This window comes from Atractosteus spatula, chromosome 4 (genome assembly GCF_055471065.1).
Source record: "Atractosteus spatula isolate fAtrSpa1 chromosome 4, fAtrSpa1.hap1, whole genome shotgun sequence".
In the NCBI taxonomy this organism is placed as follows: Eukaryota; Metazoa; Chordata; class Actinopteri; order Semionotiformes; family Lepisosteidae; genus Atractosteus; species Atractosteus spatula.
Genome location: NC_142709.1, coordinates 63,978,649 through 64,006,505, shown reverse-complemented (window position 1 = coordinate 64,006,505; position 27,857 = coordinate 63,978,649). Strand labels below are relative to the sequence as shown.

Here is a 27,857-nt window from a genome sequence, read left to right as displayed (position 1 = left end):
TCAAGAATTCCAGTAGTCTCCTCTGGGGTTGGTCATTTATCATTTTGCCTCAATAGACAAATTGAAACAATACTCAAGAATATTGTTCCTGTTTGTGTAACAGGTATCAATAAACTGACATTTCACAGAACCAAATGCTTAAACTAATGTCTTTGTCTTCCTGTTTATTGCAGGTTACAGGGAAGAGGAAAACATTTGACATGGTTGTTTTAAGACAGGCAAGTTACTAAATATGTGTCCAAGTATATCTTGGATGATAAAATTACTTTTTTTTCTTAATTATCCCTTTAAAATTCCAGAGTTATTTATTAGGGAGTGGCTTTAGGCTGAGGTGGATTTTAGTTTTAGTTATGTGAATCCATAACTGGTGTAAGAAAACACACATTGTTTATTACAAATCTGAATATGGACATTTAGACAATAGACAGTCCCCAGCTAACCTGAAAACAACATAGAGCAGTTTAAATATATTTTTGTAACAATATTTGTTGTTTGTGCTCGATCGTGTTAGGTGAGATGCAAATTGCAGATTGTTTTTTGTCTAACCTTATCATTTTGGGTTGACGTGTTTCAATGGCTGTTAGGGAGACCATGTGTGGGTGGACTCAGGAACTGGGGTGCTGATAGGAGCAGAGGTGAAGCTCTCCGACACTGGCCAACTCCTGCTGATCGACGATGAAGGGAAGGTACTCGCTGTACTTTTTTATGTCCTTGTGTGTATCTCATGGGAAGAGTAAAACAATTAAATGTATCACAAATTACACAAATAAAGCAAAAGACTTGTTTCTACAAAGCCTGGTGAGTAGCTGTACATTGTTAAAGAGTAACAGATGGCACGTTTGGTAAATTACATCAATACAACATCATTAATTCTAAACATGCAAGTTATTTTTTTTCCTTTGTTTATCATTTTTTTTCTATTCCCTTTTTATTTTTGCACACAATTTTTTAAAGTTTTTTTTCCTTACTATATGCTAAAATCCCACGATAGGATCCACCATAAAAACTGTACAGGGGATAAGTGAAGCCAATAAATATCGAAACGTAATGAAAACAATAAATGTCCTTTTCAGCGTGCAATATACTGTACAAGACCCGACACCTCTTGATCTAATTTCAGGAACAGTGGGTCAGTGGAAAAGCAAAGGAGTCTATTCGTCCCATGCACCCAACTTCTGTCAAGGGAGAGGATGACATGATCAGGCTTGGTGATCTCAATGAAGCTGGCATCCTCAGAAACCTCATGATTCGGCACAAGGAGGGTATCATATACGTAGGTTCTTATTTTGTCTACTTTAAAGTCCTCTGTTGTGATCTGCAGGTCTGGTTTTAAGGCACTGATGAGTTAATAATAAGGATATTCAAGGAAATGTGCGGCTCAAAGAAAACACCTAATACATCATGACGGCAATATATTTGTACTCAAGGAAATTCACACGTTCTTATACAAACAGCTCAATATAATTTGATAAGAGTCACCAATAGAGTTCATAACACTATGTGGGGAAAAAGCCCTGAGAGATCAATGGGATTAATACATCTCTAGCATTACGGAGATTAAAACATGTATTCTGTCCTAATAAATAAATAAAAAATCAGACCCGACACAGGCTGTGTTTCGGAACTAGAGCAAATTGTTTCATTAATTAAATGCAAACATCAACAGACAGCTTGGCAGCAGGACTGCCAGTTCTCTGTTTCAGAAACAGAGTCGTACAATGCCATTTTGCTTTATCATTTCGTCATAGATTTTATCCCGGCAGCAGACTTTGCCCTCAATACTAATTGCAGTCTTTGCCATCTCCATAGAAACGAAACTGGTATACTAGATACAAGGAAATGTCCGAGAAAGAAAGACTGTGTTAGACCTTTGACACAGTAAATCCTTTATTAATCTTTACTGGGTTACATCTGTTCTACTATTTTAAGTCTGTTTGGTGATACAAAAGGCATACCTTTTTTTGTTGGACCAAATAAGTTAGTTGAAAACCAGTTTTCACTTACAGTGACAACTGAGAGGCTGACAACAATTCAACAGGAAACGAAAATAGTGAAAATACAGTATAAAAATTCAATAATGCAACAGGACATGGATGGCATGATGGTGCAGTGGCTAGCACTGGGGCCATGGGTTCAGTTCCAGACCTGGTGTGCTGTCTGCATGGACGTTGTACAGTATGTTCTCCTGTGTTTGTGTAGATTTCCTCTAGGTGCTCTGGTTTCCTCCCACAGTCCAGAAACATTCTGGTTAATTGGCTTCTGGGAAAATGGCCCTGGTGTGAGTGTGTGTGTTCGTCCACCCTTTGGGATGGGCTAGTGGCTAGAAAATGGAAGGATGGATGGATAACATGTCATTAACTATACAGCTGAAAACACTTTGCAATACATAGTGGATAATCCTCATTCTTCTGAAAAATGTTCCATCCACTTATTTAACAGTAGCTGTCCTTGCAAAGTTCAGTTTGATAACAATGCTGTATTACATCATAAACTATCAGATGCCACAACCGTAATGCATTATCTTTATTGGAATGTGTTTCCCAATTAAAGATCTGGGAATTATTTTAAACCACCCGTCATATGAGAGGGCGGAGCAATCACAATAAGAAATAGCACAAGGGATACATCCATGGGCAGAACTTAAGCTTTCCCAAGATTTGCTGCAATGAAGGAAAGTTTATAGAACACACTAATCAAATATATGTTTTAAACAGAAAAATGTCATTAAATGAACAGAAAGAAAGGGTAGAGGATACTCTTAACAAAAAACTAGGTGGAATGACAGCCACCAAGAGCTTCTTTACCGGTGTTAAACATTTCCTTATTCCTTGCATTCGTGATTCAGCATCTCTCCTCCATCCCCAGTCTCCCCCTTTGCAGCCACACCTTGTTAACTCTTCACTCTGCATGCAGTTCCTAACTTCCTTGTTCTGTTGCCAGGTGATTGATCCTTGCTAACTGAGTTAAACCAAAGCTTCACATCTTCCTATTGGGTGTTCTCATTCCTCGCGAACTGCACCCACTAGAAACAATGTTACCAAAGTACAAAGTACATACAGGTTCATGGAAAGATGGCTGTTGATCCAAACCACATTCAAACGCAATGCAAAAACGTTGTAGCCATAATCCCGGCACAACTATCCCTTGAAGGATTATTTTTTAATAGCAACGGTATTTAGGATTAATGTATGATAAGCAATGATCTGATAAGACGTTCAGTAATCATTTTTTTTTGTCTATAAATATTTATGGACGGTGAACAGGCACAAGGCCGTCTCAAGGGGTGGGCTCTTATGTGTAGGGGTGACGGCAGGGAGCAGCTTGGAGGTGATGAAATAGCTACCTAACTGGCCTGCGCAAACAGACGTACAGAACCGAACATGACTACTAATCACCGTTATCACCGTTGTTGCAAATGCTATATCGGCATCTTCAGGAGTCTCAATGCTAACATTCCTGTCGTCGTCGAGATCACCACCCGTGTCCGTTTCTTCTTCCCTCCTGGTTTTTACAATGAACCTTTCCAAAGACCCTTTAAGCGCCACATTTGCATCCTCCCTCTTCTGCTTCCTTTTTCTTTTCTCGCACCCGTTGTGGTATTTTTTGAAATTTCTTCCTGTCTCTGCTTATGCTTGCCATTTTTCCACCGGCGAATTTCTTTTCCAAGCTAGTTATGCCGCAGTAACTTTTTAGCTCGCAGCTGATGGCCTATGACGTAGCTAGTGCGGGAGACGCCTCCAGTTCTAATAAAAAGCATCTGCTCTCCCACCAACTTGAGATTTTATCTCGATTAAAAAAAAAAATTGTGTCGCTTTATTAAAATATTTAAACATGTCATTATATTTTTATGCGTGTGTGAAGCAGGATTGGGGATTTGGGGGGAGCCCTGAACAGGCAATTCTGACAAACTGCGGTCCAGTGAAGATGAGTAACAGGTCCCGCTCTGTGCTCAGACCTACACAGGCTCCATCTTGGTGGCAGTGAACCCCTACCAGCTGTTACCCCTCTACACCGCCGACCATGTGCACCGCTACACGAACCGGAGACTCGGGGAGCTTCCTCCTCACGTCTTTGCCATCGCCGACAGCTGCTACTTCAACATGCGCCGCAATCACAAAGACCAGTGCTGCATCATTAGGTAAGGCACGTCACGGCCTTTTCTTTCTCAATTACTCCTTTTACAATCCCAAAGAGTTCTTTATTTGGAGATATATATGCACCATAACTACTGAAGGAAAAGAAAACCCATTAAAAAAAACTTCAACCAGGCCATTCTTGTTTTCTGGTCCTTCTGATCTGAAACGGAGAAAAGAACTTAATTACAGTGAATTTAAGAACACGTGTGCTTAATTGAAAAGGCTTTTTTTTATTAAGGAAGATTATAGAGGAGAGGGGGCCAATTGACCCATTCAGTTTATTTCATTTCTAGTTAATGATTGGTCCAAGAATCTCTTCCAATCCTTCTTTCAATGAACTGCACTTCCCCTTGATTTCCACTCCTGTTCTCTGGTTCATGTGGCACTGCGATTCTGAAAAAGTCCATGGGTTTGACTTTTCTGTCAAAGCCTATGAAGATTGTGAATGCTCAAATCAGGTCTCCTCATTGTTGTCTCTGAGCTCTTTTTATCTGTCACAGTGTGACATGATCTATGTCCTATGATCCTCTAGTTTAGTTTTAAAGTTAATTACCTAATAATAATTCCTTACATTTACAGTATATACCGCTTTTCTGGACACACCACTCAAAATGCTTTACAGGTAACGGGGGTCCCCTCTACCCCCAGCAATGTGTAGCCCCCAGCCGGAAGATGTGACAGTTTTTAATCACTTAGTTTGGTTTTGGCACCCTTTTCATGCCTGGGCAATGCCATTTATGATAATTTAATAATAAGTGTTATTTATGTGAATTTCAAAAAGTGAGAAATCAACTTATGCACTTTTGAGAAGAATGATCTAAAGAGTGCTATGACACTTTGTGCGTTCGAAATATTTTCATGGCTTTCTGCTTTTTTTCTTTTTTAAGGCTTAGTTTATATGCGTGATATTCTTATTCAGATGTGTGGATATTTGCAAAAGTGACTCGTTTCCTTGTGCTAGTGGCGAATCAGGAGCAGGGAAGACGGAGAGCACCAAGCTGATGCTTCAGTTCTTGGCAGCCGTCAGCGGGCAGCATTCCTGGATAGAGCAACAGATCCTCGAAGCAAATCCCATTCTGGAAGGTATCGCATTCACCTGACGCTGACGGCACTGAAACATTATTCTGTGCGCCACAGCCTACTGGTTTTATTCAAATGAAATGTTTCCATTTGACATCTACTGATATCTCTCCTCCAGCCTTTGGAAATGCAAAGACAATCCGTAACGACAACTCTAGCCGTTTCGGGAAGTACATTGATATCTACTTTAACAAGAGTGGAGTTATCGAGGGTGCCCGTGTGGACCAGTACCTGCTGGAAAAGTCTCGGGTGTGTCGGCAGGTAGGTGAACAGTAAGAGGAACCTCAGGTCAGTGTTCGTTAGACCGCAAAAATGCTAACTTACAGCTTAAGTGTCTTCTTCCTTTGCGACCTTTGATTAAAGATCTTGCCAAAGGTGTTAGCAAAAGTTTTCATTTACTTTCTGCCCAAATTTAGCAAAAGAAAAATGTGATGTTTTTTAAACAGTTTAAACTTATTTCCAAAAACTTTGATTTGTTTGAACAACAGTAAAGAAGATTTCAAAACTGAGACTCTCATAAAGGTATGAAAAGTAAGTAGACTAAGTAAGTATAAACAGAGCTTAGGCCTTGATAGGAAGATAATAACCAGTTCTAAAACATCTGAAGATCCATATTGTGTACTTTTGTTGCATTTGTGGTAGAAAAACATCTTTTTTCTTTTTTGTTGTCATTTGGCCAGGCTCCGGAGGAAAGAAACTATCACATCTTTTATTGCATGCTGATGGGTATGACCGCAGAGCAGAAAAAAATACTTTCTCTAGGAAATGCATCTGAGTACAGCTACCTGACAGTGGTAATTCCAACATCCTTCATACCAGTGATTTAAGATTTATAATTTGAAAAAGCTTGGAACAATTCCTTTTAAAAGAGAAAATTGTCTCGTTATGTACTGTACATTTTTACATGCATTTATTTTAAAATATTAAAATCACATGTATTTAATCACTAACAGACAATCTGGTAAAATCCTGCTGATACTTTATCTATATACGAAAAACTGGCCCTTTATCACAAAACAATAAAACACCCTTTTTTGCTTCAGGTAATGTTATACATTCCAAAATATCTGGTATCTCTAAAACATGATCTATATTAAATTCAAACAGGGAAACTGCACAAGCTGTGAGGGCCGGGATGACATCAAAGAGTATGCCCACATTCGTTCAGCCATGAAGATCCTGACCTTCACAGATAATAACTTCTGGGAAATCACAAAACTGCTTGCTGCTTTGCTGCATCTGGGAAACCTGGATTTTGAAGGTAAAACTTTAGTATCTGCATAACATTCTCTCTCCCCCAATAGGAGATGCAAAAAACACTACTGTACTTAATGTAAAAATGACATTTTATTTCCTGTTCTTTGGGTTTCATAATTCATGTCTTTTTTTTTAGCTGCTGTCTATAATAACATGGAGAGCTGTGATGTTCAAGCATCCCTTCATTTTACCACAGCAGCCAAGCTTCTTGAGGTATAGTTTTACATTTTTATCTCCTTGGCCACATTTCTTCTTGTGCCTGTTTGATGTGTACACAGTCGTCAACATGGGTATCGCAGTAGTGGGCAGCAATTAGCACTGATGTCTTGGGTTTGAATCCAAGCTGGGGTGAATTTCGTATGCATATTCTAATTCGGTTTCATGCCACCTGCTAAAAATATATTAAGTAGTGTCTTTGGTTTGTTTGTGAGTATTTGTGGATTGTCTCATCCAGGGCATAGTCCTACCTTGTGTCCTATTTTCAGGATGTCCTATTTCCCATGTTTCCACAACACTGGGGAAAAAGCATTACTGGATAATAGTAAATGCTCACAAAGTTAAAATTACTAAGGTGAATTAATGAAGAGCATTGTGATGGTTGCTGATTGAATTAGATGGAAAAATTTTCATTTAGATCATTCAATCACAATTAGCAGAGCATCACTGTCATTGGTTTGTGTTGAATGTAGTTTTATTTGTATGAAGACTTGACTGTGTAGAGAAAGAAAGGTGACTCCAGTCACATTTACAAAACAACCCAAACTGATTTTATTCACACTGATTTAAAAAAGTTTGAGAATCAAGTTCTTAGATTTCCATTTAGAAGACAGGGGAATATAGTGATTGGTATAATCATTTTGTGAAAGAAAAATACCATGGTTGTTTCTAAGAATAGTACCTGTTTTTCAACAGGTTAATCCAAAAGAGCTGGAAGTCAGCCTGACAAACCGCTCCTTCATGGCCAACAGAGAAAGTGTCTCTAAACCCCTCAGCTGTGAACAGGCTGTGGATGGGAAGGATGCTTTTGTCAAGGTATTAGGACATGCTAACTGATTGTAAAGATTGATTATGTTCATACATAACAGCATCAATGCCCAAATTAGACAAAGCTGTGGAAATCTGAGTTCTCTAGTTCCCTTTTTGAAAAGTGTTAAAAAAGCCATTTAAAGAACCGTGTTCTTTAATGTTTGAAAAAATATGTTTTTTAAAAAAATATTGCTGACAGACAAAAAAATCATCATTAAAGACCACGGTCCATCTTTTTAGACTAGAAGTGAAATAAGATATTAAATAGCAATAACAGTACTGAAATAAAAGCCCTTCATGAAGTTTGCTGATGTAAATAGCGATAAAATACATTTACTACAAATGTAGTAAAAGTATGGTAAGCATGATGATGACTGTAATATACAATGGCAATGCAAGGTAAATGCAATGGAGAATAATTACTGTTTATTAAAATAATTACTAATTCCATTGTTAATTTTCATAAAGGAGTCTTTCTGGCTTGTTACTGTTGTTCTTTTTAGGCAATCTACAGCAGACTGTTTGTGTGGATTGTGAATAAGATTAACTCTGCCATTTACACGGCCCCTGCTGCTGACCCCAATCATGTCCGCCGATCTATTGGCCTCCTGGATATCTTCGGGTTTGAGAACTTCAACAATAACAGGTGCATGCTCCTGGCTTCAAAAGGATCCGCTTCCGTCATAGACATGATAAACGAAAGAACACGATGAACTCGATGAAACGTAAACCAAGCAGTTGTCCTCTTATTGCTTGTATCTTTCTTTCAGCTTTGAGCAGCTATGCATAAACTTTGCCAACGAGCAGCTGCAGCAGTTCTTTGTGAAGCACGTGTTTAAGCTTGAGCAGGATGAATATGCTCAGGAGAACATTGGCTGGCTGCACATTGACTTTAATGACAACCAGCACACACTGGACGTTCTGGCCAGCAAGTCCCTTAATATCCTTGCACTCATCGAAGAAGAGAGCCACTTCCCAAAGGTAACTCTCCCTATGTAGCACTGTTCTTATTGCCATGCATACTGTACCTCTTTAATTTGGTGTTATGATAATACCAAGGTTTAGCAAGTTACATATATACAGTACCTGTATGGATACAGCCTTGTAAATTGCCTTCTTACATAATCTCTGAAAAATAAGACACATACCCAATGTAGAGGGATGTAATTGCAGTTCACTATATCTTTGATATAGCTGGTGAGATGTCCAAAGTATAGTGAATAAAAAGAGAAATGAAAATATATTTCCCTGCTTGTGAACTGCCATGATTTTCTTCTAATAATTGCTTACGCTTATATAGTGTTTTTCTGGGCACTCACTCAAATGCTTTACAGGTAATGGGGACTCCCCTCCACCACCACGGCAGCCATAGTGCGCCAGTACGCTCCCCACACATCAGCCATCGCTGGGGAGGAGTACAGAGTGATGCAGCCAATTCATAATGTGTGATGCAGGGTGATACAGTCAATTCAGGATGTTAGGAGGCCACGTTTGGTAAAGGCCAATGGGAAATTTGGCCAGGATGCTGGTGTAACACCCCTACACCTTAATGCATTGTGTGCTTTTGCTTTTTCCAGGCTACAGACACCACCATGCTCAACAAGATAAACTCAATACATGGCAAAAGCAACATCTATCTGCCCCCCAAGAGCAAGCATGATATGCAATTTGGGATCCAGCATTTTGCTGGGGCTGTCTACTACAATGCAAAAGGTATTCAAAGCAAGAGAGAGAATTAGGGCCTTTATGTCTTAGGTTGAGCCCTGATGTTTGATTAACAGTAAAACTCCAGTAATTAGTAATTCCTATTCCTTTTCTAAAGCATTTTATTTTCTATTCATGTCTTAATTTAAGATGGTAATTTAGTTTAATGCATACACACGAAATGCCATACAGATAACACTGACTGTTTGAAAATGGGTGAGCTTTCCTTTAACAGTTATATCTAGATCAGGGAATGGGGACAAGGGATGGGAAATCATTACCCCCAGAAAACCAGTCTTGTGAAAGAATGGGTTTACTTACAAAATATTCAAAATTATTTTTTCATCTCTATACAGATAAGTAGTATTTTTGTGGACTTTTGGTTTTATATTTCCTTGCTTTGTGATTGATTGCAGTAAAATATGAAAGTCGGACAGTGCCCTTGTCTGCTTTTCTTCATGGTATGTGTTCTGTTTTCACCTTCCTCAGGTTTTCTGGAGAAGAACCGAGATGCGCTAAGTTCTGACTTCATCCACCTGGTGAAGACATCCTCCAACAAACTCTTGAAAACTATCTTTGAAGCTGATCTTATTACCGATACTGTAAAGACTATCAATCCCAAGATGATAATCATGCCTAAAAACTCCCTTAAGGTTAGTTGTTTATAGATACTACAAAACAATGATGGATTGCTCAAATCTGTTTTTGTATTTTTGTCCATAATTAATTTTACTATTGAGGAGGTAGGGATTATGTCTTGTTACATCATATCTACCTCTTTCAATAGAATTAAACTCTCAGGAGCAATCCACTTTGCTCAATACAATATTTGTCAATGTGGGTTTTGTTTTGAAAGATTAATTAATTTTCTTTACTGTCTGTATTGCCCTTCTTAACTGTTTTCCAAATGATCACCTAGATTTTGGAGTTCTAGTTCCAAACTCAGTTTCCCAGCGGGGCTCTAGGTCTTTCAGTAAAACACCAGCGTCACATAACATTGCCAGGCACATCCCAGGGCAAATCTCTTCTCTGACATATTGGTGCATCATCCACTACCCCTCACCTTGAATATGATGACTAAGAAAAACCGACTGCAGAAGTGAGGTGAAAGAGAAAAGTGAACAGCCTCTGGATGCAGATTATTTGTGTTTCCTCGTCAGGCCACAGACGCCAGAAAGCAGGTGCCCACACTCAGTGGCCAGTTTCGCCAGTCTCTTGACTCCCTGATGAAGACTCTCACTGCCTGCCAGCCTTTCTTCATCCGGTGTATCAAGCCCAATGACTACAAGAAACCCATGGTAATTACTAACCTTTAAGCCTGTTAAAAAGGTACGAATGTGGCAATGTATGACTGCAAAAAATAACCCCCCAAAATTACTTGTCTCTTTTGTTTTTGCAATAATCCCAAGAATTTGAAGGCACTTTCTTCTGCCTATCCGTCTTACTTTCTTTCATCACCCTTTTCAGCTTTTTGATCGGGATCTATGTATGCGTCAGCTACGATATTCTGGGATGATGGAAACCATTCGAATCCGAAAATCGGGATATCCTATCCGTTACACATTTGATGAGTTTCTGGAGAGGTACCATGTACTTCTGAAAACGTCTGTCTGTGATCCGAAAAAGGTGAGGAATGCTTTCTATCTATCTAGAGCATGGGACTTCCTACAGATAACTAGGCTATGGTGATGTGCAACTCTATGCAACTATAATCATTAGTAAATTACCTCCCAGGTGCATTCTGAGCTAGATCTTCCCACCCTCCATCCATTCAATTTCTAACTACTTTATCCAATTCAGTGTTGTGGCGGATTTGGCATCTATTCAGAGCACAGATATAAATATGAACACACTCACACCAGGGCCAATTATCCCAGAAGTTTATTAACCTACCACTATGTAGTGCCAAAGGTAATCACTGCGCCACTGTGCTGCCAATCTTCCCATCATCTGAATTTTAATTCACATCATTCAAGCTTCTTAGCTGAGTACTTACCCTCAATGTTGCTAGGGTTTGTAGAGTAATGTTACCTACATGAAACAGGTGCACTGATGCATGTTCTTTGGAATCTTAAAGAGCATGCAGAGTCTCTGACAAGTCTTAATTCTGTCCCTTATATTTATAGATTTTTTTTCTTTCAGAATGATTTCCATATCCTCAGTATTGCTTGCATTGCTGCAGAAATACAACCTAACACACTTCTTAAAATGTATCAGTACTGTTCTTTTTTGTCAGTTTGTCAGTTCATTATGTACTGCAAAGCAAAATGTTTTTTCTTTTGCTCCCCCCTTAACGTCAACTCACTTTTAAAAGCTTTGTCTTTCCCCTGACTAGGAAACCCCTGAGGCATGCTGCAGCTCCATCTGCGAATCTGTCATCAGCGCAGAAGGGGACTGGAAAATTGGAAAAACTAAGATCTTTCTCAAGGTAATGTAGAGGTGACACATGTCGCCTTCCAATTCCATTTCCCAAGGACCATGTCAAATTCATAAAACCACAGACATAAAACACAGAGCTGTAGGCACTTAACCTGAGGCTATGTACAGCTAAAAAAAATCATACATATACTGTATTTACCTCTCAAAAATGAGCAAATACAAAAATGTGTTGTCAAAAGAAAGGTTTAAGAACTTTTCTATGTCTTGTTTCTGGATTTAAAACACACTGCACTGGATTATGCCTGAACCATTTGAGTCTGGGCTAATGTAATACTTATACTTTGTACACAAAATAGTTATATGGCATTTTTTGTTGTCTGTTTGTCTTTGGCTCTCTAGGATTACCATGACACAATGCTGGAGCTGGAACGAGACAGGGCCCTCCATGAAAAAGCTACACTCATTCAGAGAGTCCTTCGAGGCTACAAGTATAGGTATGGAAGATGATCAGACTCTGGAGACAGTTTTGTTTGTATGAAGTGTTTACGATTTCTACAGTTTTGTGTCTTGTAATTTCATACAGCACCCTTTTACACCTTTCTGCTTAAAGATATAATTGAATTTTTCCGTTATTCATTGATCTCTGTATTGGACTATCATGGCATTTATATTTATGCTCTGAGGCACGACAATGGGCTAAATTCAGAACAAGAGCAGTGACATGTTGTTATTCACTGCCCCACAGGAAACGCTTTGTAAAACAGAAAAAGGCAGCCGTGGTTATTCAGAAAAACTGGCGAGGACACAAGTGCAGGAAGCAGTACAGAGTGGTAAGAAACAGAGTGCAACAACGCAAGAGAGCTGGTATCATGACATCAGGAATCAGGTTTTGTGACAAGACTGTAATAGATTCCACATGTTACAGACAGATGCAGTGTTTTTTTTTTCCCCAGTGTTATACATGTATTTTTTGGGGGTGAAATTGTAAATAAAAGTAAAATCCAGATGCTCCTAGAATTAATCATTTGTATTTCATTAACATAGTAAGAGCAGGTAGGCTGGTGTGTACAGTGACCCTGGATGTGCCGCTTTGTTCCCCAGGTCCAGCTGGGTTTTGCTCGCCTACAGGCTCAGTGCCGCAGTAGGCAGCTCTCCCACCGCTACCGGCAGATGCGGGAGGCTGCGGTCCTGCTGCAAGCGCATTGCCGCGGTTACCTGCTGCGGAAGGATTGCCGTCGTAAGAGAGAGGCGGTGGTAGTGCTTCAGGCTCATGCTCGAGGGATGCTGGCCAGGAGGTCCGTCACTAGGATGAAGGAAGAGGTAAGTTCCACCTTGAGAACTGTCGCTTCTGGCCACTTGTTCAATTTCCTGATTGCCCATCCAAATAATTCAATATGTAGTTTTTCACCAAAATACGTGTCACAAGAGGCAACCTTTCTGCCGAGGTCCTGCATATTCCTTCCCTATCCCTGTTTCCCCCTTTTGTCTGGCGGGAGTGAGTATTCTTTAGAAGTGTGTTGTAGGCCTCCTCAGACTGGACATGGGCCTTTCTCTCCACAGGCACACCTCTCTGCCCAGGAGCGGCTCACCCAGGAAATGGAGAGGCGGCGCCAGCGTGAAGAGGTCCTCAGCAGGAAGTGCGAGGCCAGCTCCAAGTCGGAATCCATCAGCGAACAGGAGATGGTGGACAATATTTTTGGTTTCCTGCCTACAATGGTTGGAGGGCAGGAAGGACAAGCACCTGCTGGCTTTGCGGTCAGAATCAATCCCATTTAAAAAAAAAACAGTTTTAAAAAAAAGTTCTCAGTAACTTGTTTAAGCTTATGACCCGCTAGCCAGAACCAAAGTAAACAATACAGATTAGTAAGCCTGTCTTCTCGTTGTTATCGACACAAAATCTGACATTTCATTGAAAATTCATTATTTGGGTTTTTCACCCCCCAGGATCTCGAGGGGAGGAAAGCAAACCTGGAAGAGGTGGACCTGGATGAGGTACCGATGGCGGAGACTCCGCAGGAAGAGTACGATGACATCGAGGAGTACTCCTTCTCCAAATTTGCATCCATGTATTTCCAAGGAGCTGCAACACACACCCACATCCGCAAAAGACTCCGCCAACCCCTCCTCTACCATGAAGATGAAGGAGATTCCCTGGTACTGGCTGAGTTTGTGTTTGTACCTTATGTCATTCACCTTTCACAGAGGGTTTGATCTGTGGGATGAGATGTTCATCTTTTCTTAAGATTATGTATGTACCTATTACAGTCATAACATACTGTTTGACGTTCTCTTTCATACTGCAGTTCCATTGTTTGAAACATCTCTTTTGGTGTGTCACTAAAGTATTTGTGAATGGTACAGTAATTTCTCAGTATTTTTAAACAAACTTTTAGGTCATCTTTTTTCAGAGATGCCAGCGTTTTGTTTGTGGTAGTAAATGCCACTGGCTTCTGTTCATGTTGTGTCTCCGGTAATAACTGATCTGCTCTCTGGCCTGCTCTTGGTGTCTCCAGGCTTCTCTCACCGTGTGGTGGATCATCCTTCGCTTCATGGGCGATATTCCTGAACCCAGACAGCGGGCTCCTGAGAACAAGGGTCTTGGCAGTCTGGGAGAAAGGTCTATTCAGGAGAAACTGGGGCAGCGGCAAGGGCGACGTCTCAGCCACCTGGTTGGGCTAGATCAGGTACCTTCCCTGGACTACTGTACTGTAGGTGCACAGTGTTGCATCTTGTTCCTAACAGTTAATAACTGTTAATAAAGAACAGCTACCCAGTCCTAGCTGCTTCAGATCCGTTATTTTTTTTACCCCACAATCTCATGCCTTGTTAAAAATTATTCCAATACATGCATTTTTATGTCCATTATGGCGGCTTTCAATAAGAAAATCTACTTTCAAGTTTGTGGACAATTGTTTTTTTTTCTTCACCACACCACATTGAGGGACAAAAACTGCTTAATGGAAAGGTACGCCTAGTACCTGAATTTTTACAATTAACGTCAATATAAAAAAATCCAATTTGCTTTCTAGAAACTTCTGCGAAGAAACAAAAAAGCTGCAAAGTCCTCAGGAGGGACTCAGAACAAAAGGCAGTCTGTAGTGCAGGAGGAGGTGAGAAAAACTTTTTTATTCACAGCTTTGATGAAGATATTCCAAAGAAAGCATTAATTATTCTTCAGAGCTGCTATATGTTTGTTGGCTATATTATATTTTATTGGCACTTAATTGCTGGATCTACCCTTATGACCTCATTGTTTTTCATTTTCATTTTTGCTACACTACATTCATGTTTCAGTGAAAAGGAAGAGCTAAGCATTTATGCGACAATGACATTTCCTGCTTACTTTCAGCCAGTGCTGCAGCCTCTGAAGGAAGAAGATGATGTGCTGGTGGGAGAAGGACCTACTTTGGATCGACCAATGACTGCCCTGGAAAAGTTGCATTTCATTGTAGGCAATGGCATTGTCAGACGAAACATCAGGTACTGAACAGGAACAGTAAAAGTAATATAGGTGTACATATGTACATTTAAATGTTCAAGATGCTTATAGGAAAAAGGATAGGTTTTTATAACATATATAATGTTAAAAAATATAATATCACATCCCCGGTTTCAAAAACCGCTTATCCAGTTCAGGGTCACAGTAGCAAGGAGCCTTTCACAAGAAACACTTGGACCAAGGAGGGATACGCCCTGGATGGGACATCAGTCTATTGCAAGGCACACAAAAACAGATGCGCACACACTCGTACCGGGGCCAGTTTTCACAGAAGCCAGCGTGTCTTTGGACTGTGGTACGAATCCAGAGCACCAGGACAAAATCCACGCAAACACGGGCAGTACATACAAACACAGATCACACCCCAGCTCCAGAACTGATCCCAGCTCTGCAAGGCAGCAGTGCTAACCAATGTGCCACCCTAAAATAAAATAATATTATTAAAGTTAACTCTCATGCTGATGCAAGTCACTTGTTATACCTCCTTAACATAACTATAGTTAACCAAAAAGATATTATTGTTTGGAAATATTGATGTGCTTTATTGTAATAAAAACACAAGTACAATGCTGTTGTAGAAAAATTAAGATGTGTTCTGAAAGTATGGTAAATGCTGGTAGTTTGTTTAAGGGCGATCTGCAAATAATAGACACACTTAGGGGTCTAAGAAGAGGAAAAGGAATTTATAAGGATGTGAGGAATCAATAATGAACAGTATTGTCCAGACATATTCCCTGGTTGCTGTTTTTTGGAATGAGATGGGAGCAATTGGTGGCAGAAATGGCTGACGTTTTTTGGAATCAGATATACTGTAATTCGTGTGCTTGGAGCTATTGGATTTTTGTCTCCCAGGGATGAGATCTACTGTCAGATCTGCAAGCAGCTTGTGGAGAATGGGAATCAAAGCAGTTACTTCCGCGGCTGGATTCTGCTCTCCTTATGTCTTGGAATCTTCCCTCCTTCTGAACGTCTCAGTAAGGTGAGCTAAGGAGAGTACTGGAATGACTTTCCCAGAATCCCAATACACCATGTTCCTATTAATCAGCTGGATGAATGGCTTCCCTTTTTCAGTGTTGACTCTTGGTGCATCGTTCTCTACTGTCTGTCCACAGTACCTCTTGAATTTCATTCGCTCTGGGCCTGCGGGCTACACACCCTACTGCGTTGAGAGACTACGTCGTACTCTGACCAATGGAGTGCGTGGTGAGCCACCTAGCTGGATGGAGCTGCAGGTAAGGGAAAGGTTTTTCTGTGTGAGGACATATTTATATGAATTCTGGATGAATTCTACACACCATGAAAAATATTTCTTTATTAGAGGCATCGATATCATATCAGCCTTTTTGGTCACAACAGTTTTTCATTATCATTTATTTCTTTAGCTGTGTAAGACCTTTTGCATACTAAAGTACATTAACAATCACAAATAAATAAACATACAAATATCTCTTCACTTTCTTGGATTTCTTGGAGACTTGGATTGGTTTTAATCTGATTTGTTGGTATCACAGGAGCAATTCTGTTGTTTATTAATTTTGGTTTTATTAGATTTTAGTTACTTATTTATCCTTTTTTAAGTTCGAGAGATGCATCATCTCATTTTCAAAGGGTTGCTTTTAGAATACATACTGTATATGTGTGCACCAAAATGATCAACAAAATGCAACACAAATATCACAAAACAGCAAAAGTAAAAAAATACAAATTATACATCTGTCATGTGATAACAGCTGATAAGTATGATTATTTAAATTACAACAGCATTCTGTTTTTTAAATATAAAATTAGTGTGTTTTAAAATCTACAAAATTAAACTCTGTGTTCAGAGCTTTTTAGCTGAATTCCTTCCTTCCAACCTCATAATATACCCGGGTAACCTTAAAATATCTCTGCTCAGACTGCGTTAAAGAATAACCTATATTTGGTATTGACAGAAGTTCTTTTAACTTATAATAAATACATTATTTTGAAAGGCAACCAAGACCAAAAAGCCAATAGTGGTGTCTGTGACCTTGATGGATGGCCGAATGATAAGTGTACCCCTGGATTCAGCATCTACTGCTCAAGAGGTCTGCAAGTTCATTGCCCAGAAAATAAAGCTGAGTGACATCTTTGGATTCTCACTCTACATTGCCATCTATGAGAAGGTAACATTCTTTTTTGATATTTTTGATCCCTTGGGTCACCAGGACTTATGTGTCTACTCATAACAGCATAGCAGAAATGATACTGTTGGAAATGAATCATGTTGTAAAACAGGAAGGCTGCTGATTATTGATTCTGACTCAGTCAACAGAAAGCGTGTATTTTGAATTTTTGATGGTTCAGATCATCCTGAAACTTTCTAAATGACAACCAGTTAGTTGGTTCAGCTGGTAATACCTTCTTCATAAGATTACTTTTACATTTTAACCAAAGATTCCTTCCATTAGCTAGCATTTTTATTGTTGTAGCATTTTGGTCTGTTCAAAGTAGAAGTGCAAGGAGTTGATTTGCACTTGGAGTGCTTTGATGCGGTGTTAAAGGTGCTCTCGGAAAGTCTTGAGCACAGTATGTGCATTTGGCTTGTGCAGGTGTGGTCACTGGGCGGCGGTAAAGACCATGTACTGGATGCCATATCTCAGTGCGAGCAGGAGGTGAAGAGGCAGGGCGGTCAGGAGCAACATGCCCCATGGCGCCTATATTTCCGGAAGGAGGTTTTCACCCCCTGGCACGACTGCAGCATAGACTCCATTAGCACCGATCTCATCTACAGGCAGCTGATCCGTGGCATCAGATCTGGGGAGTACCAGTGTGACAAGGCAAGGCCATTATTCCCCTTATCTCTTTTCATTTTGCTTTAGAGGTATGCAGCCTCTTTTGACAGATAAACTAAGTGCTGAGTAGAAGGTTATCAAACTAGCCATTCTGGAATTTGCTGAGCATCTAATTGAAATTGTGTGGCCAGCCGAGCAGAGGGATGAATAGTTGATATCTGATTCTGACAATCTCAGATATGTTGTATGTCACGCGGAAGAAATAGGAATCTGGTGATTGGTGATTTCATTTGGAGAGTGTTTTGCTTTCACCCAGGAAGATGACATGGTCCAGCTTGCTGCAAAGCACTTTTATGTGCAGTTTGGGTCAGATAGTGGTGGGGACAATGCTAAGAAAGTGGTTCAGGACTGCATCAACAATGCTCTACTGGAGGCCAAGTCAGAAGCCAAGTGGATACAGCTGGTCAGTGATGCATATGCCAAGGTAAGGAATTAGCCTCCTCTGGTGTCCAACCCAACTGTTGTTCACAATTTAAAATTTTGTAACCTGCTTTCATTTCTGTTATTTTGCTTTCAGAGCCCTTACATCAAGACAAAGATTAATCCAGACACTGTCAAAGCTGAAGTCATTGATTTTGGTCGCCACAAATGGCCTTTATTTTTCTCCAGGTTCTTTGAAGTTGTGAAGTTTTCAGGTAACTCTGAAGCCAAAACTTTAAGGAAATCTGTGTCTTTCTGCATCCAGTAAATGTAGCATGTAAAAAAAATCTAAATACATTTAATGTTTCCAAATTTACAATTTGGTGTAGCTTTACAATGTTTAATCCAAGAGGTACAAAGAGGATAACATTGAATAATAGAGTTTTTAATTATAAATTAATAATGAACCACATTCAGTTAGTTGTATAGTATGTAAGTTTTTAAGCAGAGCAGTCCCAGAATTTTAAAACTATAATTTTTCATTTTGTTTCAGCCTCAGTAGAAACCTGGAAAGTACTTCTTAGATGCTCTATATCATTGTGCACATTGTGTTATAACTCTTCATTTTCCTACTTTACAAGGTCCCGCTTTACCTAAAAACACCTTCATTGTTGCCATTAACTGGACCGGCATATCTTTCGTGGATGAAAAGGAGAGGAAGCTCCTGGTGCTGTCTTACCCAGAGGTGGTTGGTGTTAACACAAGCAGGTATAGCAACATCTAACTGCCTGCACTGACTTACAGGGACAGGCTGAACCACAGAAAGACATCTTGAAGACTGAGTTTTTTAATGGAGCAAGTAAAGTAAAATGAGCTGTTGACAGATTTAAAATGACATTTACATTTCCTCAGAGAAATGACTGTGTTTTGTTGCACAGGTCTGAAAAGACACACGGACAAACAGTCACCCTGGCCACGCTGAAGGGTGATTTTGTTCTCAACTCCCCCAACGCTGCCAATATCGCAGACTTGCTGGTCATGTTTCTTGAAGGACTGAAGGAACGGTCACAATATGCTGTGGCTTTGCAGGAAGCCAGTAAGCAGGGTAATAACAACCTTATTTTATCTAGTACTTTTAAAAGCAATCATTGCAAAGCACGTCACAATATATTAAACCTGCTATAAAATGAAAAAATGCAAACCCAAGAAAAAAAGCAAATGTATAGGGAAGAAAAATTTTGCTTTCTTCGTTTTTGTCTCCATACAACCTGGGGACGACCAGGTTTCACGTGTATGAACTGACATCTTGTTCTTCATTAGAGCTGATCAATCAGTCGTTTGTAACAGAGAATCATGAGGGAAATTTAGAGTATAAAGAAAGTGATTTGCTTTTGAAACACAGTAGTTTGTTTTTTTTGTGTGCTTTTTCAGGTCATAATGATCTTTTTCTAATGACATGGGGTAAAACTGAAAAAATCATTCTGTAATTTGTATGCAAAAACAATCTTTGATCACCACTTCTATAGGCTACATTAATACAGTGCGAGGGAAAACTCATGCAAGATTCCATTTTAATACAAAGCACTCATAATAAAGCACTCAATTCCATTTGAAGTGTCTAAATGTTGTGTGTTCTGGAATGGCTGTAAAATTACAGGACATGCATATTTATAACTTTAGGTGTTATTCCATTTTGGTGACCTAGATTTTCTATGCTGTTTTGCGTTTGCTGTTATGAGTACCTGCATGAAGGTTTGACTAGTTTATTAATGACTTCAAATATGTCTCTCTCTCTCTTCAGATGATGCCACTTTTCTGAGTTTTAAGAAAGGAGAACTTATTGTTCTGATCCCAGACGATGAGTATTCTCCTCAGCGTGGCTGGGTTAAGGGTAAAAACGAGCGAACTGGCCAAACGGGAGCAGTCTCTACCGATGCCATTTGTATCCTACCCACTCTCATCAAACCCACTAATGAAGTTCTGGTAGGACTTAACATATGTTGTGTTTGAATAAGATGAACATAAGTAGATACATCACTTGTCAGGCATCTGCTACTGTACTTCTCCTCTAGTAATCAGAACATGTAATAGTTCCAAAAACATACAAATATAAAAATAACACTAGTTTATGTTTGTTTCTAGTATTCTCTCATTTTTATAAAACATTATTTGGATAAAACTAGCAGCCAACATCTTGAAGATTTAACTTTGTCATATTATTCTCTTATATAACAGATGGTGAATATGTAAAAATCAGAATAATTAAAATAAAAGCTCTAAGAGCTTAACTGAAAATTAGAATAGTTTTATATACAATATACAGTATTTTGAGATTTAGCGTACAGTATGAAACTGACCCATTGGTTATTTTCAGTCTTGTGTTTTTTACTACTCAATTTTTGAAGTTGTTAGAAAGTGTTAAAAAAGACATAGAAAATGAATTTGTGTTCATGGGTGAGTCAATGAGGGGTGTAGAGCCACTGCTGATGGGTTTCTCATTGGCTCTGTCTGCAGACGCTGATGACATTATCTCCAGAGCAGAGGAAGACAGTGGCTCAGACTGCTCAAAAGGATGAAGCCACTAATGACCACAGGGTGGCTCTGATCTCCCTCAAAGAATTTTCCTTTGAGTACTTCAGGTAGCCACTTTCATCAGTGGGGTTATACGGTGGGATATAATTTGCTAAGGCTGAGAAATACCGGGTTGTGTGTCCTTCTAACATTAGACATTTTAACATTTGCATTTTTTCTGCATGGTTGAACTGGCTGCCGAAGTGGACCCTCATTCCGCATTTAATCATGGCTTACATAAGAGTAGCTATGCAGAAGTGAAAAATATGAAGTTTTCTTTTGTTTTTGTACAGTTAACCATTTGCAAGACGGCGGGGGTTTCGGTTATCCTTGGTTTACAAATGGAGCTAAACAAATACAAAATGTTCCTCAGATAACAGCTTTACACTTCACGGGACCTGTATAATAAACACATTACACAGGTCTCATCACAGGCGACAGTCAATTATTTTTGTGTAGTTTCTTACCTGCACCCAGTAATAGAGGCAATTTGAGAATATTTTACAACATTAGAAATATTGTTATACTATGTTCTGTCCTCGTTGGGTAGATGAAATCCTCAGTTGACTTAACAACTTTATGAATATTTATCTCCACTCTAGGAACTTTACTTCACTATTCCATCCTTCTTCCCATTATGGTCTTTTGCCCCTCCAGGGACCCCCACAAGGACAATATGAATCGCCAGGTCATGACCAAGAGCAGACCGCGGGAGAGGCTGTGGGCCAACTCACGGGAGCCCATCAAGCAGCCTCTGCTGAAGAGACTGGTCGGGAAAGGGGAGGTCAGCCACCAGGCCTGCCTGTGCTTCATTGATATCCTCTCAGCCCTGCGAGACATCAGAGAGACAGCACTGCACAGGAACGGTGCTGCGAATGTGTTCAGAAATAGGGTTTTTTAATACTCACGGAGGAGTGCGTGCTAATTTCACAGTTATTTTAGCATAAGAGCAGGTTAATTTTCCTTGAGTGAAAGTGCAGTTCAGGGGCTCAAGAGAAGTACTCACAGCTTTTCCCTTGCACACACAAAATTCAATTAAAGCAGGGCAGCACAACCCTGAAAGTTGTAGGGCCATCAATCTGATTTTAATGGTTTCATTTTAGCTTTTGAATACCAAGTGAGTCAGGCACCTACCTTTTTCTAATGACCTGCATGTTGAACTGCATTTTGTATATCACCTAGTATGTTGAGTTGCAGACCCTGGGTAGTGGATTGTGTGACACTTGAAGAAAACGTCATGAGGTATAAAACTAAAATGCAGCACCACCATTATACGAAGAGGTGCTGTTAATTTTAGAAAGGAAGCTGAAACTCCTGAACTTTACTCTGCACTTCCTTCTGAGGTCTCCCTGTAGGAAGCATTTCCATCCACAAAAAGCACTCTTCTTTTCCTTAACATGTTTTCCACCCATCATGAAGTACATGGGAGATTACCCCACTAAGCAAGTCCGCAGTCCTCTGGAGCTCACAGACCAGATCTTCGGCCCACCAACACAGGACGAGGTTCTGAGAGATGAGGTCTACTGCCAGATCATGAAGCAGATGACTGACAACCACAACAGGTACATTTCTAGTCACCACATAAGCTTTCATCGTTTTTGTTTCAAAAGCCCAGGCTTTAAAATACAGCAACACAAGCTATGGCTTGTGTCTGGTGCCAGAGGGTTCCAGGAGTGGCAGAACAGTCTGAGGTGTGGCGATTAGTTCGGCTCCCTCACAGCCTTTAGGCTTAGATTTGATTTTAGATTGGGTCTATGTGGAGTTGTGCTTCTTCTTATTATAGCATAATGGGCTTTCTCCTGGTCCTGCAGTTTCCTCCCACAATTCAGAGACATGCTGTCCAGGTTATTTGAAATCTCTAAATGTAATCCCTCCGCCTCACTTCCCAAAAAGCGTTTGTGCTTCCAGCAATGGACTGGCATCCCATCAAGTGTGCAGTCCCTCCCTCTGACCTGTGTCTGGTGGGTTATGGTTGGCCTACTACGACCAACTAAAAAGACCAGTCTTTTTATTAAACTGACAAGATGAATATTTTAAAGACTACAGAAGTCTTATGTGCAATCAGTATATCCCCGACAACTTACGACTGACTTTGAAAGGAAATGTTACGTAACACGAAGTCAGCAGCCATATCATCCTACAACTTACACCTGGCGACCCACTGAATCTCTGCAGGTGTGAACCTGGCCAGTTCCTGGATGGGAGACCTCCTGGGAAAAGCTAACAGTGCTGCTAGAAGAGGTGTTAGTGGGACCAGTAGGGTGCGCTCACCCTGCAGTCTGTGTGAGCCATAATGTTCCAGTATAGTGATGGGGACACTATACTGTAAAAAAGCCACAATCCTTTGGATGAGATGTAAAACCAAGGTCCAGACTCTCTGTGGTCAATAAAATCTCAGGGCATTTCTCAAAAAGGGTAGGGGTGTCACCCCGGTGTCCTGGCTATATTTTCCCCCTGGCCTTTCCCAGTCATGGCCCCCCAATACTCCCCATCTGAGTGTACTGTGTGCACTTTGGCTGCCGTCACATCATCCAGGTGGATGCTGCACATTGGTGGTGTGAAGCGCTTTGTATTGAGTGTTGACTGTCCAGAAAAGTACTATATAAGTGTAAGGAATTATTATTATAACTAAAGTTTATGGGGCACAACCAAAACAAGTTTTAATTTTGGCTGTGTGAATGTATGTCTGTGGTTGTATGTCTATTTCAAGCCTTGTTTCAGAACAACAGCTTCGGAAAGCTGAACTAAAGTTGACCTTAATGAATCTGAGGCTGTAACCTAATTTCCAGAGTTGTTCTATATTATTAATATAAATATATATAAACAGACCTAATGACATTTCTCTTAAACTGCTATTGTGATTGTCAGAACTTCTTGGAAATCATTTTATTATCATTGTTTTTCACTGGATAAGCCTTCATGCTTTTTAAGTGAATTCCATAAAAGGAGACGGGTCAAGAAGAGTGCAACTGTTGTGCACTTGAGCCAAACATTTTTTTTATATTGTTAATTTATCTGCACTTCTTGGACAGGCAGTTCAATAAAGAGGGGGAAAGTTATGTAGCAGTGTTGCACTATTTTTTCCAACTGAGTTCTGGATACAGCAAGTTTTAGGTACAATGCAATTGTGCTGTAGTTGTGTACATTTTGACAGCTCCTATTTCATTCAGTATGAAACGCATAAACCTTCACTACAAAGCGGCATCATGTCCTGAGATCAATGGTTGCTCACACCATCAAGCGTTTTAAAAGCTTAATTAGAAAGTACTAATTAACTAAAACATACATCTATCATATCTATTGAGAATAAAGAAATGCAGCACTGCTAACGGTCCTGTGACTGTTGTTCCCAGGTACAGTATAGAGAATGGCTGGCAGCTGCTGTGGCTGTGTTGTGGTCTCTTCCCCCCCAGCCAGGCTCTGCTGAAGCACGCCCAGCGCTTTCTGGAGTCACGCCGTAGAGAACCTCTGGCGGCCGACTGCCTGCAGAGGATACAGGCAGCCCTGAGGTAAGGGAGTCACTTGTGCCACACTGCACAACTACCACCCCGCCACCGGTTCTCTGCAACTTTGAAATTTAAGGCCTGTTTCCACACGTGTTCTGATTTATTTGGTGAATTAGGGAAAAGTTCTAAGTTGTATTTGGTCATGTAAAGGCATGTGTCTGTTGTGTTCGTTTCTCTTGCTGAGACACTTTCCCGTGCCCTCTGGCCTGCATGTGGCTACCCATTCGGCCCTCAGAGGGCAGTCAATGAGTCATTCTTAAGAAACTGTGCTCAGCTGCGAAAGCAAATATTGCAAACTAGTTGCTGTTATTTGGTAATCGGCACTCCACTGTACACAGCTGCCACATGCAGATCTTGCCAGGAAGATGTCCGCCATGATTAATGTTAAAACAGTTGCTAGATGCAGCTTTCTGTAGTAGGAGCACAAATCCCAAACCAATGGTGGGATTCCCTCAGTGTAAAGAGGAACCCGTATCTTTACCCAATCCAGTCTTTCTCTAAGAACTGCACGTGTGCAATCAACACAAAATCCATTTTGATCATTCAGACCGTTGATTTCACATGTCCTCCTATAGTATAACTCTTTAAGCAGGGGGACAGGGGTGTTTGTAAAGGAAAGATTGTATGTCTAGACATGTCTAGACTGTTCTGCACTTCAGAGAAAAGAGGAACGTAGGAATTGTCAAGAACAAGAGAAGGCTGTTCAATCCCACTTTTCTGATTGGTTGCTTAGTAGCTGAATTATCCAAGAATCCCATCAAGCTGTTTTCTTAAACGGTCCCACAGTGTCAGTTTAACAATATGACCAGACCTTTGTCTCAGACTCCCACGGCCTTTATGTAAAGAAGCATTTCCCTGGTTCTGGTTAGTTCACGTAACTACAGTAAAATACTAGTCACAAAGAGTGTGGTTTTGTAAACTAAGTGAGCAGAATGGATTCTGTTTTGTAGAGCTGAGCCAAGAAAACTCCCCCCTCACCAAGTAGAGATTGATGCTATTCAGCAGATGAGCACTCAGATCTTTCACAAAGTGCACTTCCCCAATGACACTGAGGAGGTAAGGATGCTTATGCCTTCACAGCTGTTGAAGCATAATGTTTCTATTTGTCTCAAACTAGCCAAACTGATACCGTTTTTGTTTTAGATCTTTGAGGTTGGATCCCACACCAGGATCCGGGATCTCTGTCAGGATATTGTTGCAAAACTGAACCTGATATCAGCAGATGGATTCAGCCTTTTCTTGAAAACCCCTGACAAGGTACCACAAAGCCCTTTTCTATTCTGTGTAGAGATCATGTCAAAGAACTTCTGTTAATCACTTAGCCTATCAAGTAAAGTGTTTTTGTAGATCAATGAAAAAAAACAATTTTCTAAATTGATAAAGTTTAGAAACATTGTTCAAGTAGGCTGCAATTTGTGTCTGATAAGCCGTGCATTAATGCTGGACTTTTTCTATTGTGTTTAGGTGCTCAGTTTGAATGAAGCAGAGTACTTCTTTGACAGTCTGAGACAGATAACCGATTGGACCAGAAAAGTGAAAAGAGTCAAAGATGGTAAAAAAATGAACTGCTGAGTTTAGAAGAAAGTTACAATAAGAGAAAAACACAAAAACAACTTGGTGTTTAGAACAAAATACAGAAAGTGCATTTCAAAAACGTACGGAAATACAATTTAAGATTGTGTCTCGCACAATTATTTTTTTTTAAATTGGGCCGAAGGAAGCAGCTCGTTTGCACAAGTCTAGATTCAATACTAACAAATTATATTTATCACTTTTTTTTCAAAAGCTGAAATGTGCCAATATTTTGGTCACTATAGGTATATATAACACAAGACTTAGATAAGGGAAACAGAAAAACTTGGGAATCATATAACTCTTTTTTTAAAGTTTTAGCATGAATATACAGTATACTGTACATGTTGAGTGGTTACTTGCTAATGCAATCAATGCAATCTACTATGCCCATGTATTACCATCCTGGTGTCTGTCTGAAGGAAGTGCTGTGTGTTTGATGTGCAGGAGGACCAGTAAATGTGCCCTACCTTGTATTCTTTATGAGAAAACTCTGGTTCAATGTGACCCCTGGAAAAGATATACAAGCTGACATCATCTTTCACTACACCCAGGTGATGTATTTAATCTTTCCTGCTACAGGTCACTGTAATGTTATGTACTAAAACCCATATATGCACTATCTTTATATTAGAAAACGATGTGAAAAATGGCTTTATAGGGAATAAGAAAATGTAGTATTTATTTCTTTAGCAGACTCAACATTGCATCTAGCATACAAAACACATTAGGAGCTTTTTTGTGAGCTGTTAGCAGTCCTTATCTGTAAGATTACTTCTGGCTTAAAACATTTTGTGAAAATAATGAAAGATAAACTTTTTTTTCTCTTTTTCAAGTGTTCAGACCAAAAACAAAATGAGTGTTTTCATTCTGTGTTTTACAATTGTGTACCAAAACTATGGTTAAAATATTTTTTTATATTAGTTTTTTTGCAACAAGAAACGTTTGGGTTTTATCCATTTTTTGAATATATATGTATATAAAACGTCCCTTCAGGCTGACTTGAGCTTTTTCTGTATGATTCCATAGGAGCTGCCAAAATACCTGCGGGGTTACCACCGGTGTAGCAAGGAGGACATGATCAACATAGCTGGCCTCATCTTCAAACTGAAGTTCAACAATGACAAGTCAGAGTTTGTCATGATTCCAAAGATGTTGAAAGAGCTGGTTCCCAATGACCAGCTCAAACTCATGTCTGCAGAGGAATGGAGGAAGGTGGGAGATCGGAGTTTGGTTTCTGAAAGAAACTACAAATGGGTGCCCTCCATCCCTAATTTGTGAGAACAACTCAAACAAAAATAATGGGGAAACACTTTTGTCAATCTGTCCGTCTTGAAAGTTTGACTAAATCCAGGAAGGGGGCCCCATGATATGAGTTTTACATCTGGGGTGTAAGGCACATGTTTGAATGATTTCATCCACCTAGAGTTTATAACAAGTTTAACAAGGTAAACGCTTTTTAAATAAGGGAGGCACCACAACTTCTTCTCCTTGGTTCACTTGGTTATCCTTGAAAGAGGTGGCTGTAAAGATTAATGTATGCCCAGACAGAACAAGAGAATGGGAAACCTAACCATTAGAGGAATAACAAACAAGCAACCTGTTCATCTAAAATAAGCAGAATCAGTGGGTTGTGCCTAAAAAAATGATTTTTGGAGGAAAGTGATGATGTGTCTCTTCAGGAAAAATATAACACTGGGGTTTGACATGCCTGCTCCACAAGCTGTTCTTTTGCAATGTAAGCATGAATATCCTTATTTCTTCAGAACATAATTGCTTCCTATAACAAGCATGCTAGCCTGACTGTGAATGACGCAAAAGTGGCAATTCTGAAAATCATCCACCGATGGCCCACTTTTGGATGTGCTTTCTTTGAAGTGAAGGTAGGTTTGCACTGGGACGTCTTAGATATAGCCATTGCAGAAATATTGCATTTTGAGCCTCATTCACG

General features: G+C 39.9%; 1 protein-coding gene across 2 annotated transcripts in view; it reads left to right on the top strand.

Moving 5' to 3' along the window:
- Window positions 1–27,857, top strand: part of myo7ba (myosin VIIBa) — a 38,086-nt gene that overhangs the window by 1,585 nt on the left and 8,644 nt on the right. For both annotated transcript variants that reach the window (XM_088914335.1, XM_088914334.1), the window contains exons 2-45: window positions 174–218; window positions 585–686; window positions 1,121–1,273; window positions 3,954–4,138; window positions 5,098–5,219; window positions 5,335–5,477; window positions 5,897–6,010; window positions 6,324–6,477; window positions 6,610–6,686; window positions 7,386–7,505; window positions 8,003–8,145; window positions 8,270–8,480; window positions 9,077–9,212; window positions 9,693–9,856; window positions 10,364–10,501; window positions 10,671–10,829; window positions 11,539–11,631; window positions 11,982–12,076; window positions 12,328–12,412; window positions 12,684–12,902; window positions 13,143–13,337; window positions 13,527–13,736; window positions 14,096–14,266; window positions 14,612–14,692; window positions 14,932–15,062; window positions 15,934–16,060; window positions 16,194–16,313; window positions 17,055–17,228; window positions 17,655–17,882; window positions 18,154–18,321; window positions 18,415–18,532; window positions 18,899–19,025; window positions 19,196–19,362; window positions 20,059–20,240; window positions 20,772–20,896; window positions 21,486–21,643; window positions 22,237–22,390; window positions 24,182–24,337; window positions 25,285–25,390; window positions 25,478–25,591; window positions 25,799–25,886; window positions 26,354–26,460; window positions 26,936–27,121; window positions 27,673–27,789. In XM_088914335.1, the coding sequence (XP_088770461.1) occupies window positions 201–218; window positions 585–686; window positions 1,121–1,273; window positions 3,954–4,138; window positions 5,098–5,219; window positions 5,335–5,477; window positions 5,897–6,010; window positions 6,324–6,477; window positions 6,610–6,686; window positions 7,386–7,505; window positions 8,003–8,145; window positions 8,270–8,480; window positions 9,077–9,212; window positions 9,693–9,856; window positions 10,364–10,501; window positions 10,671–10,829; window positions 11,539–11,631; window positions 11,982–12,076; window positions 12,328–12,412; window positions 12,684–12,902; window positions 13,143–13,337; window positions 13,527–13,736; window positions 14,096–14,266; window positions 14,612–14,692; window positions 14,932–15,062; window positions 15,934–16,060; window positions 16,194–16,313; window positions 17,055–17,228; window positions 17,655–17,882; window positions 18,154–18,321; window positions 18,415–18,532; window positions 18,899–19,025; window positions 19,196–19,362; window positions 20,059–20,240; window positions 20,772–20,896; window positions 21,486–21,643; window positions 22,237–22,390; window positions 24,182–24,337; window positions 25,285–25,390; window positions 25,478–25,591; window positions 25,799–25,886; window positions 26,354–26,460; window positions 26,936–27,121; window positions 27,673–27,789 (6,141 nt within the window). In that variant the 5' untranslated portion in view covers window positions 174–200. The remainder of the gene's footprint in view (window positions 1–173; window positions 219–584; window positions 687–1,120; window positions 1,274–3,953; window positions 4,139–5,097; window positions 5,220–5,334; window positions 5,478–5,896; window positions 6,011–6,323; window positions 6,478–6,609; window positions 6,687–7,385; window positions 7,506–8,002; window positions 8,146–8,269; window positions 8,481–9,076; window positions 9,213–9,692; window positions 9,857–10,363; window positions 10,502–10,670; window positions 10,830–11,538; window positions 11,632–11,981; window positions 12,077–12,327; window positions 12,413–12,683; window positions 12,903–13,142; window positions 13,338–13,526; window positions 13,737–14,095; window positions 14,267–14,611; window positions 14,693–14,931; window positions 15,063–15,933; window positions 16,061–16,193; window positions 16,314–17,054; window positions 17,229–17,654; window positions 17,883–18,153; window positions 18,322–18,414; window positions 18,533–18,898; window positions 19,026–19,195; window positions 19,363–20,058; window positions 20,241–20,771; window positions 20,897–21,485; window positions 21,644–22,236; window positions 22,391–24,181; window positions 24,338–25,284; window positions 25,391–25,477; window positions 25,592–25,798; window positions 25,887–26,353; window positions 26,461–26,935; window positions 27,122–27,672; window positions 27,790–27,857) is intronic.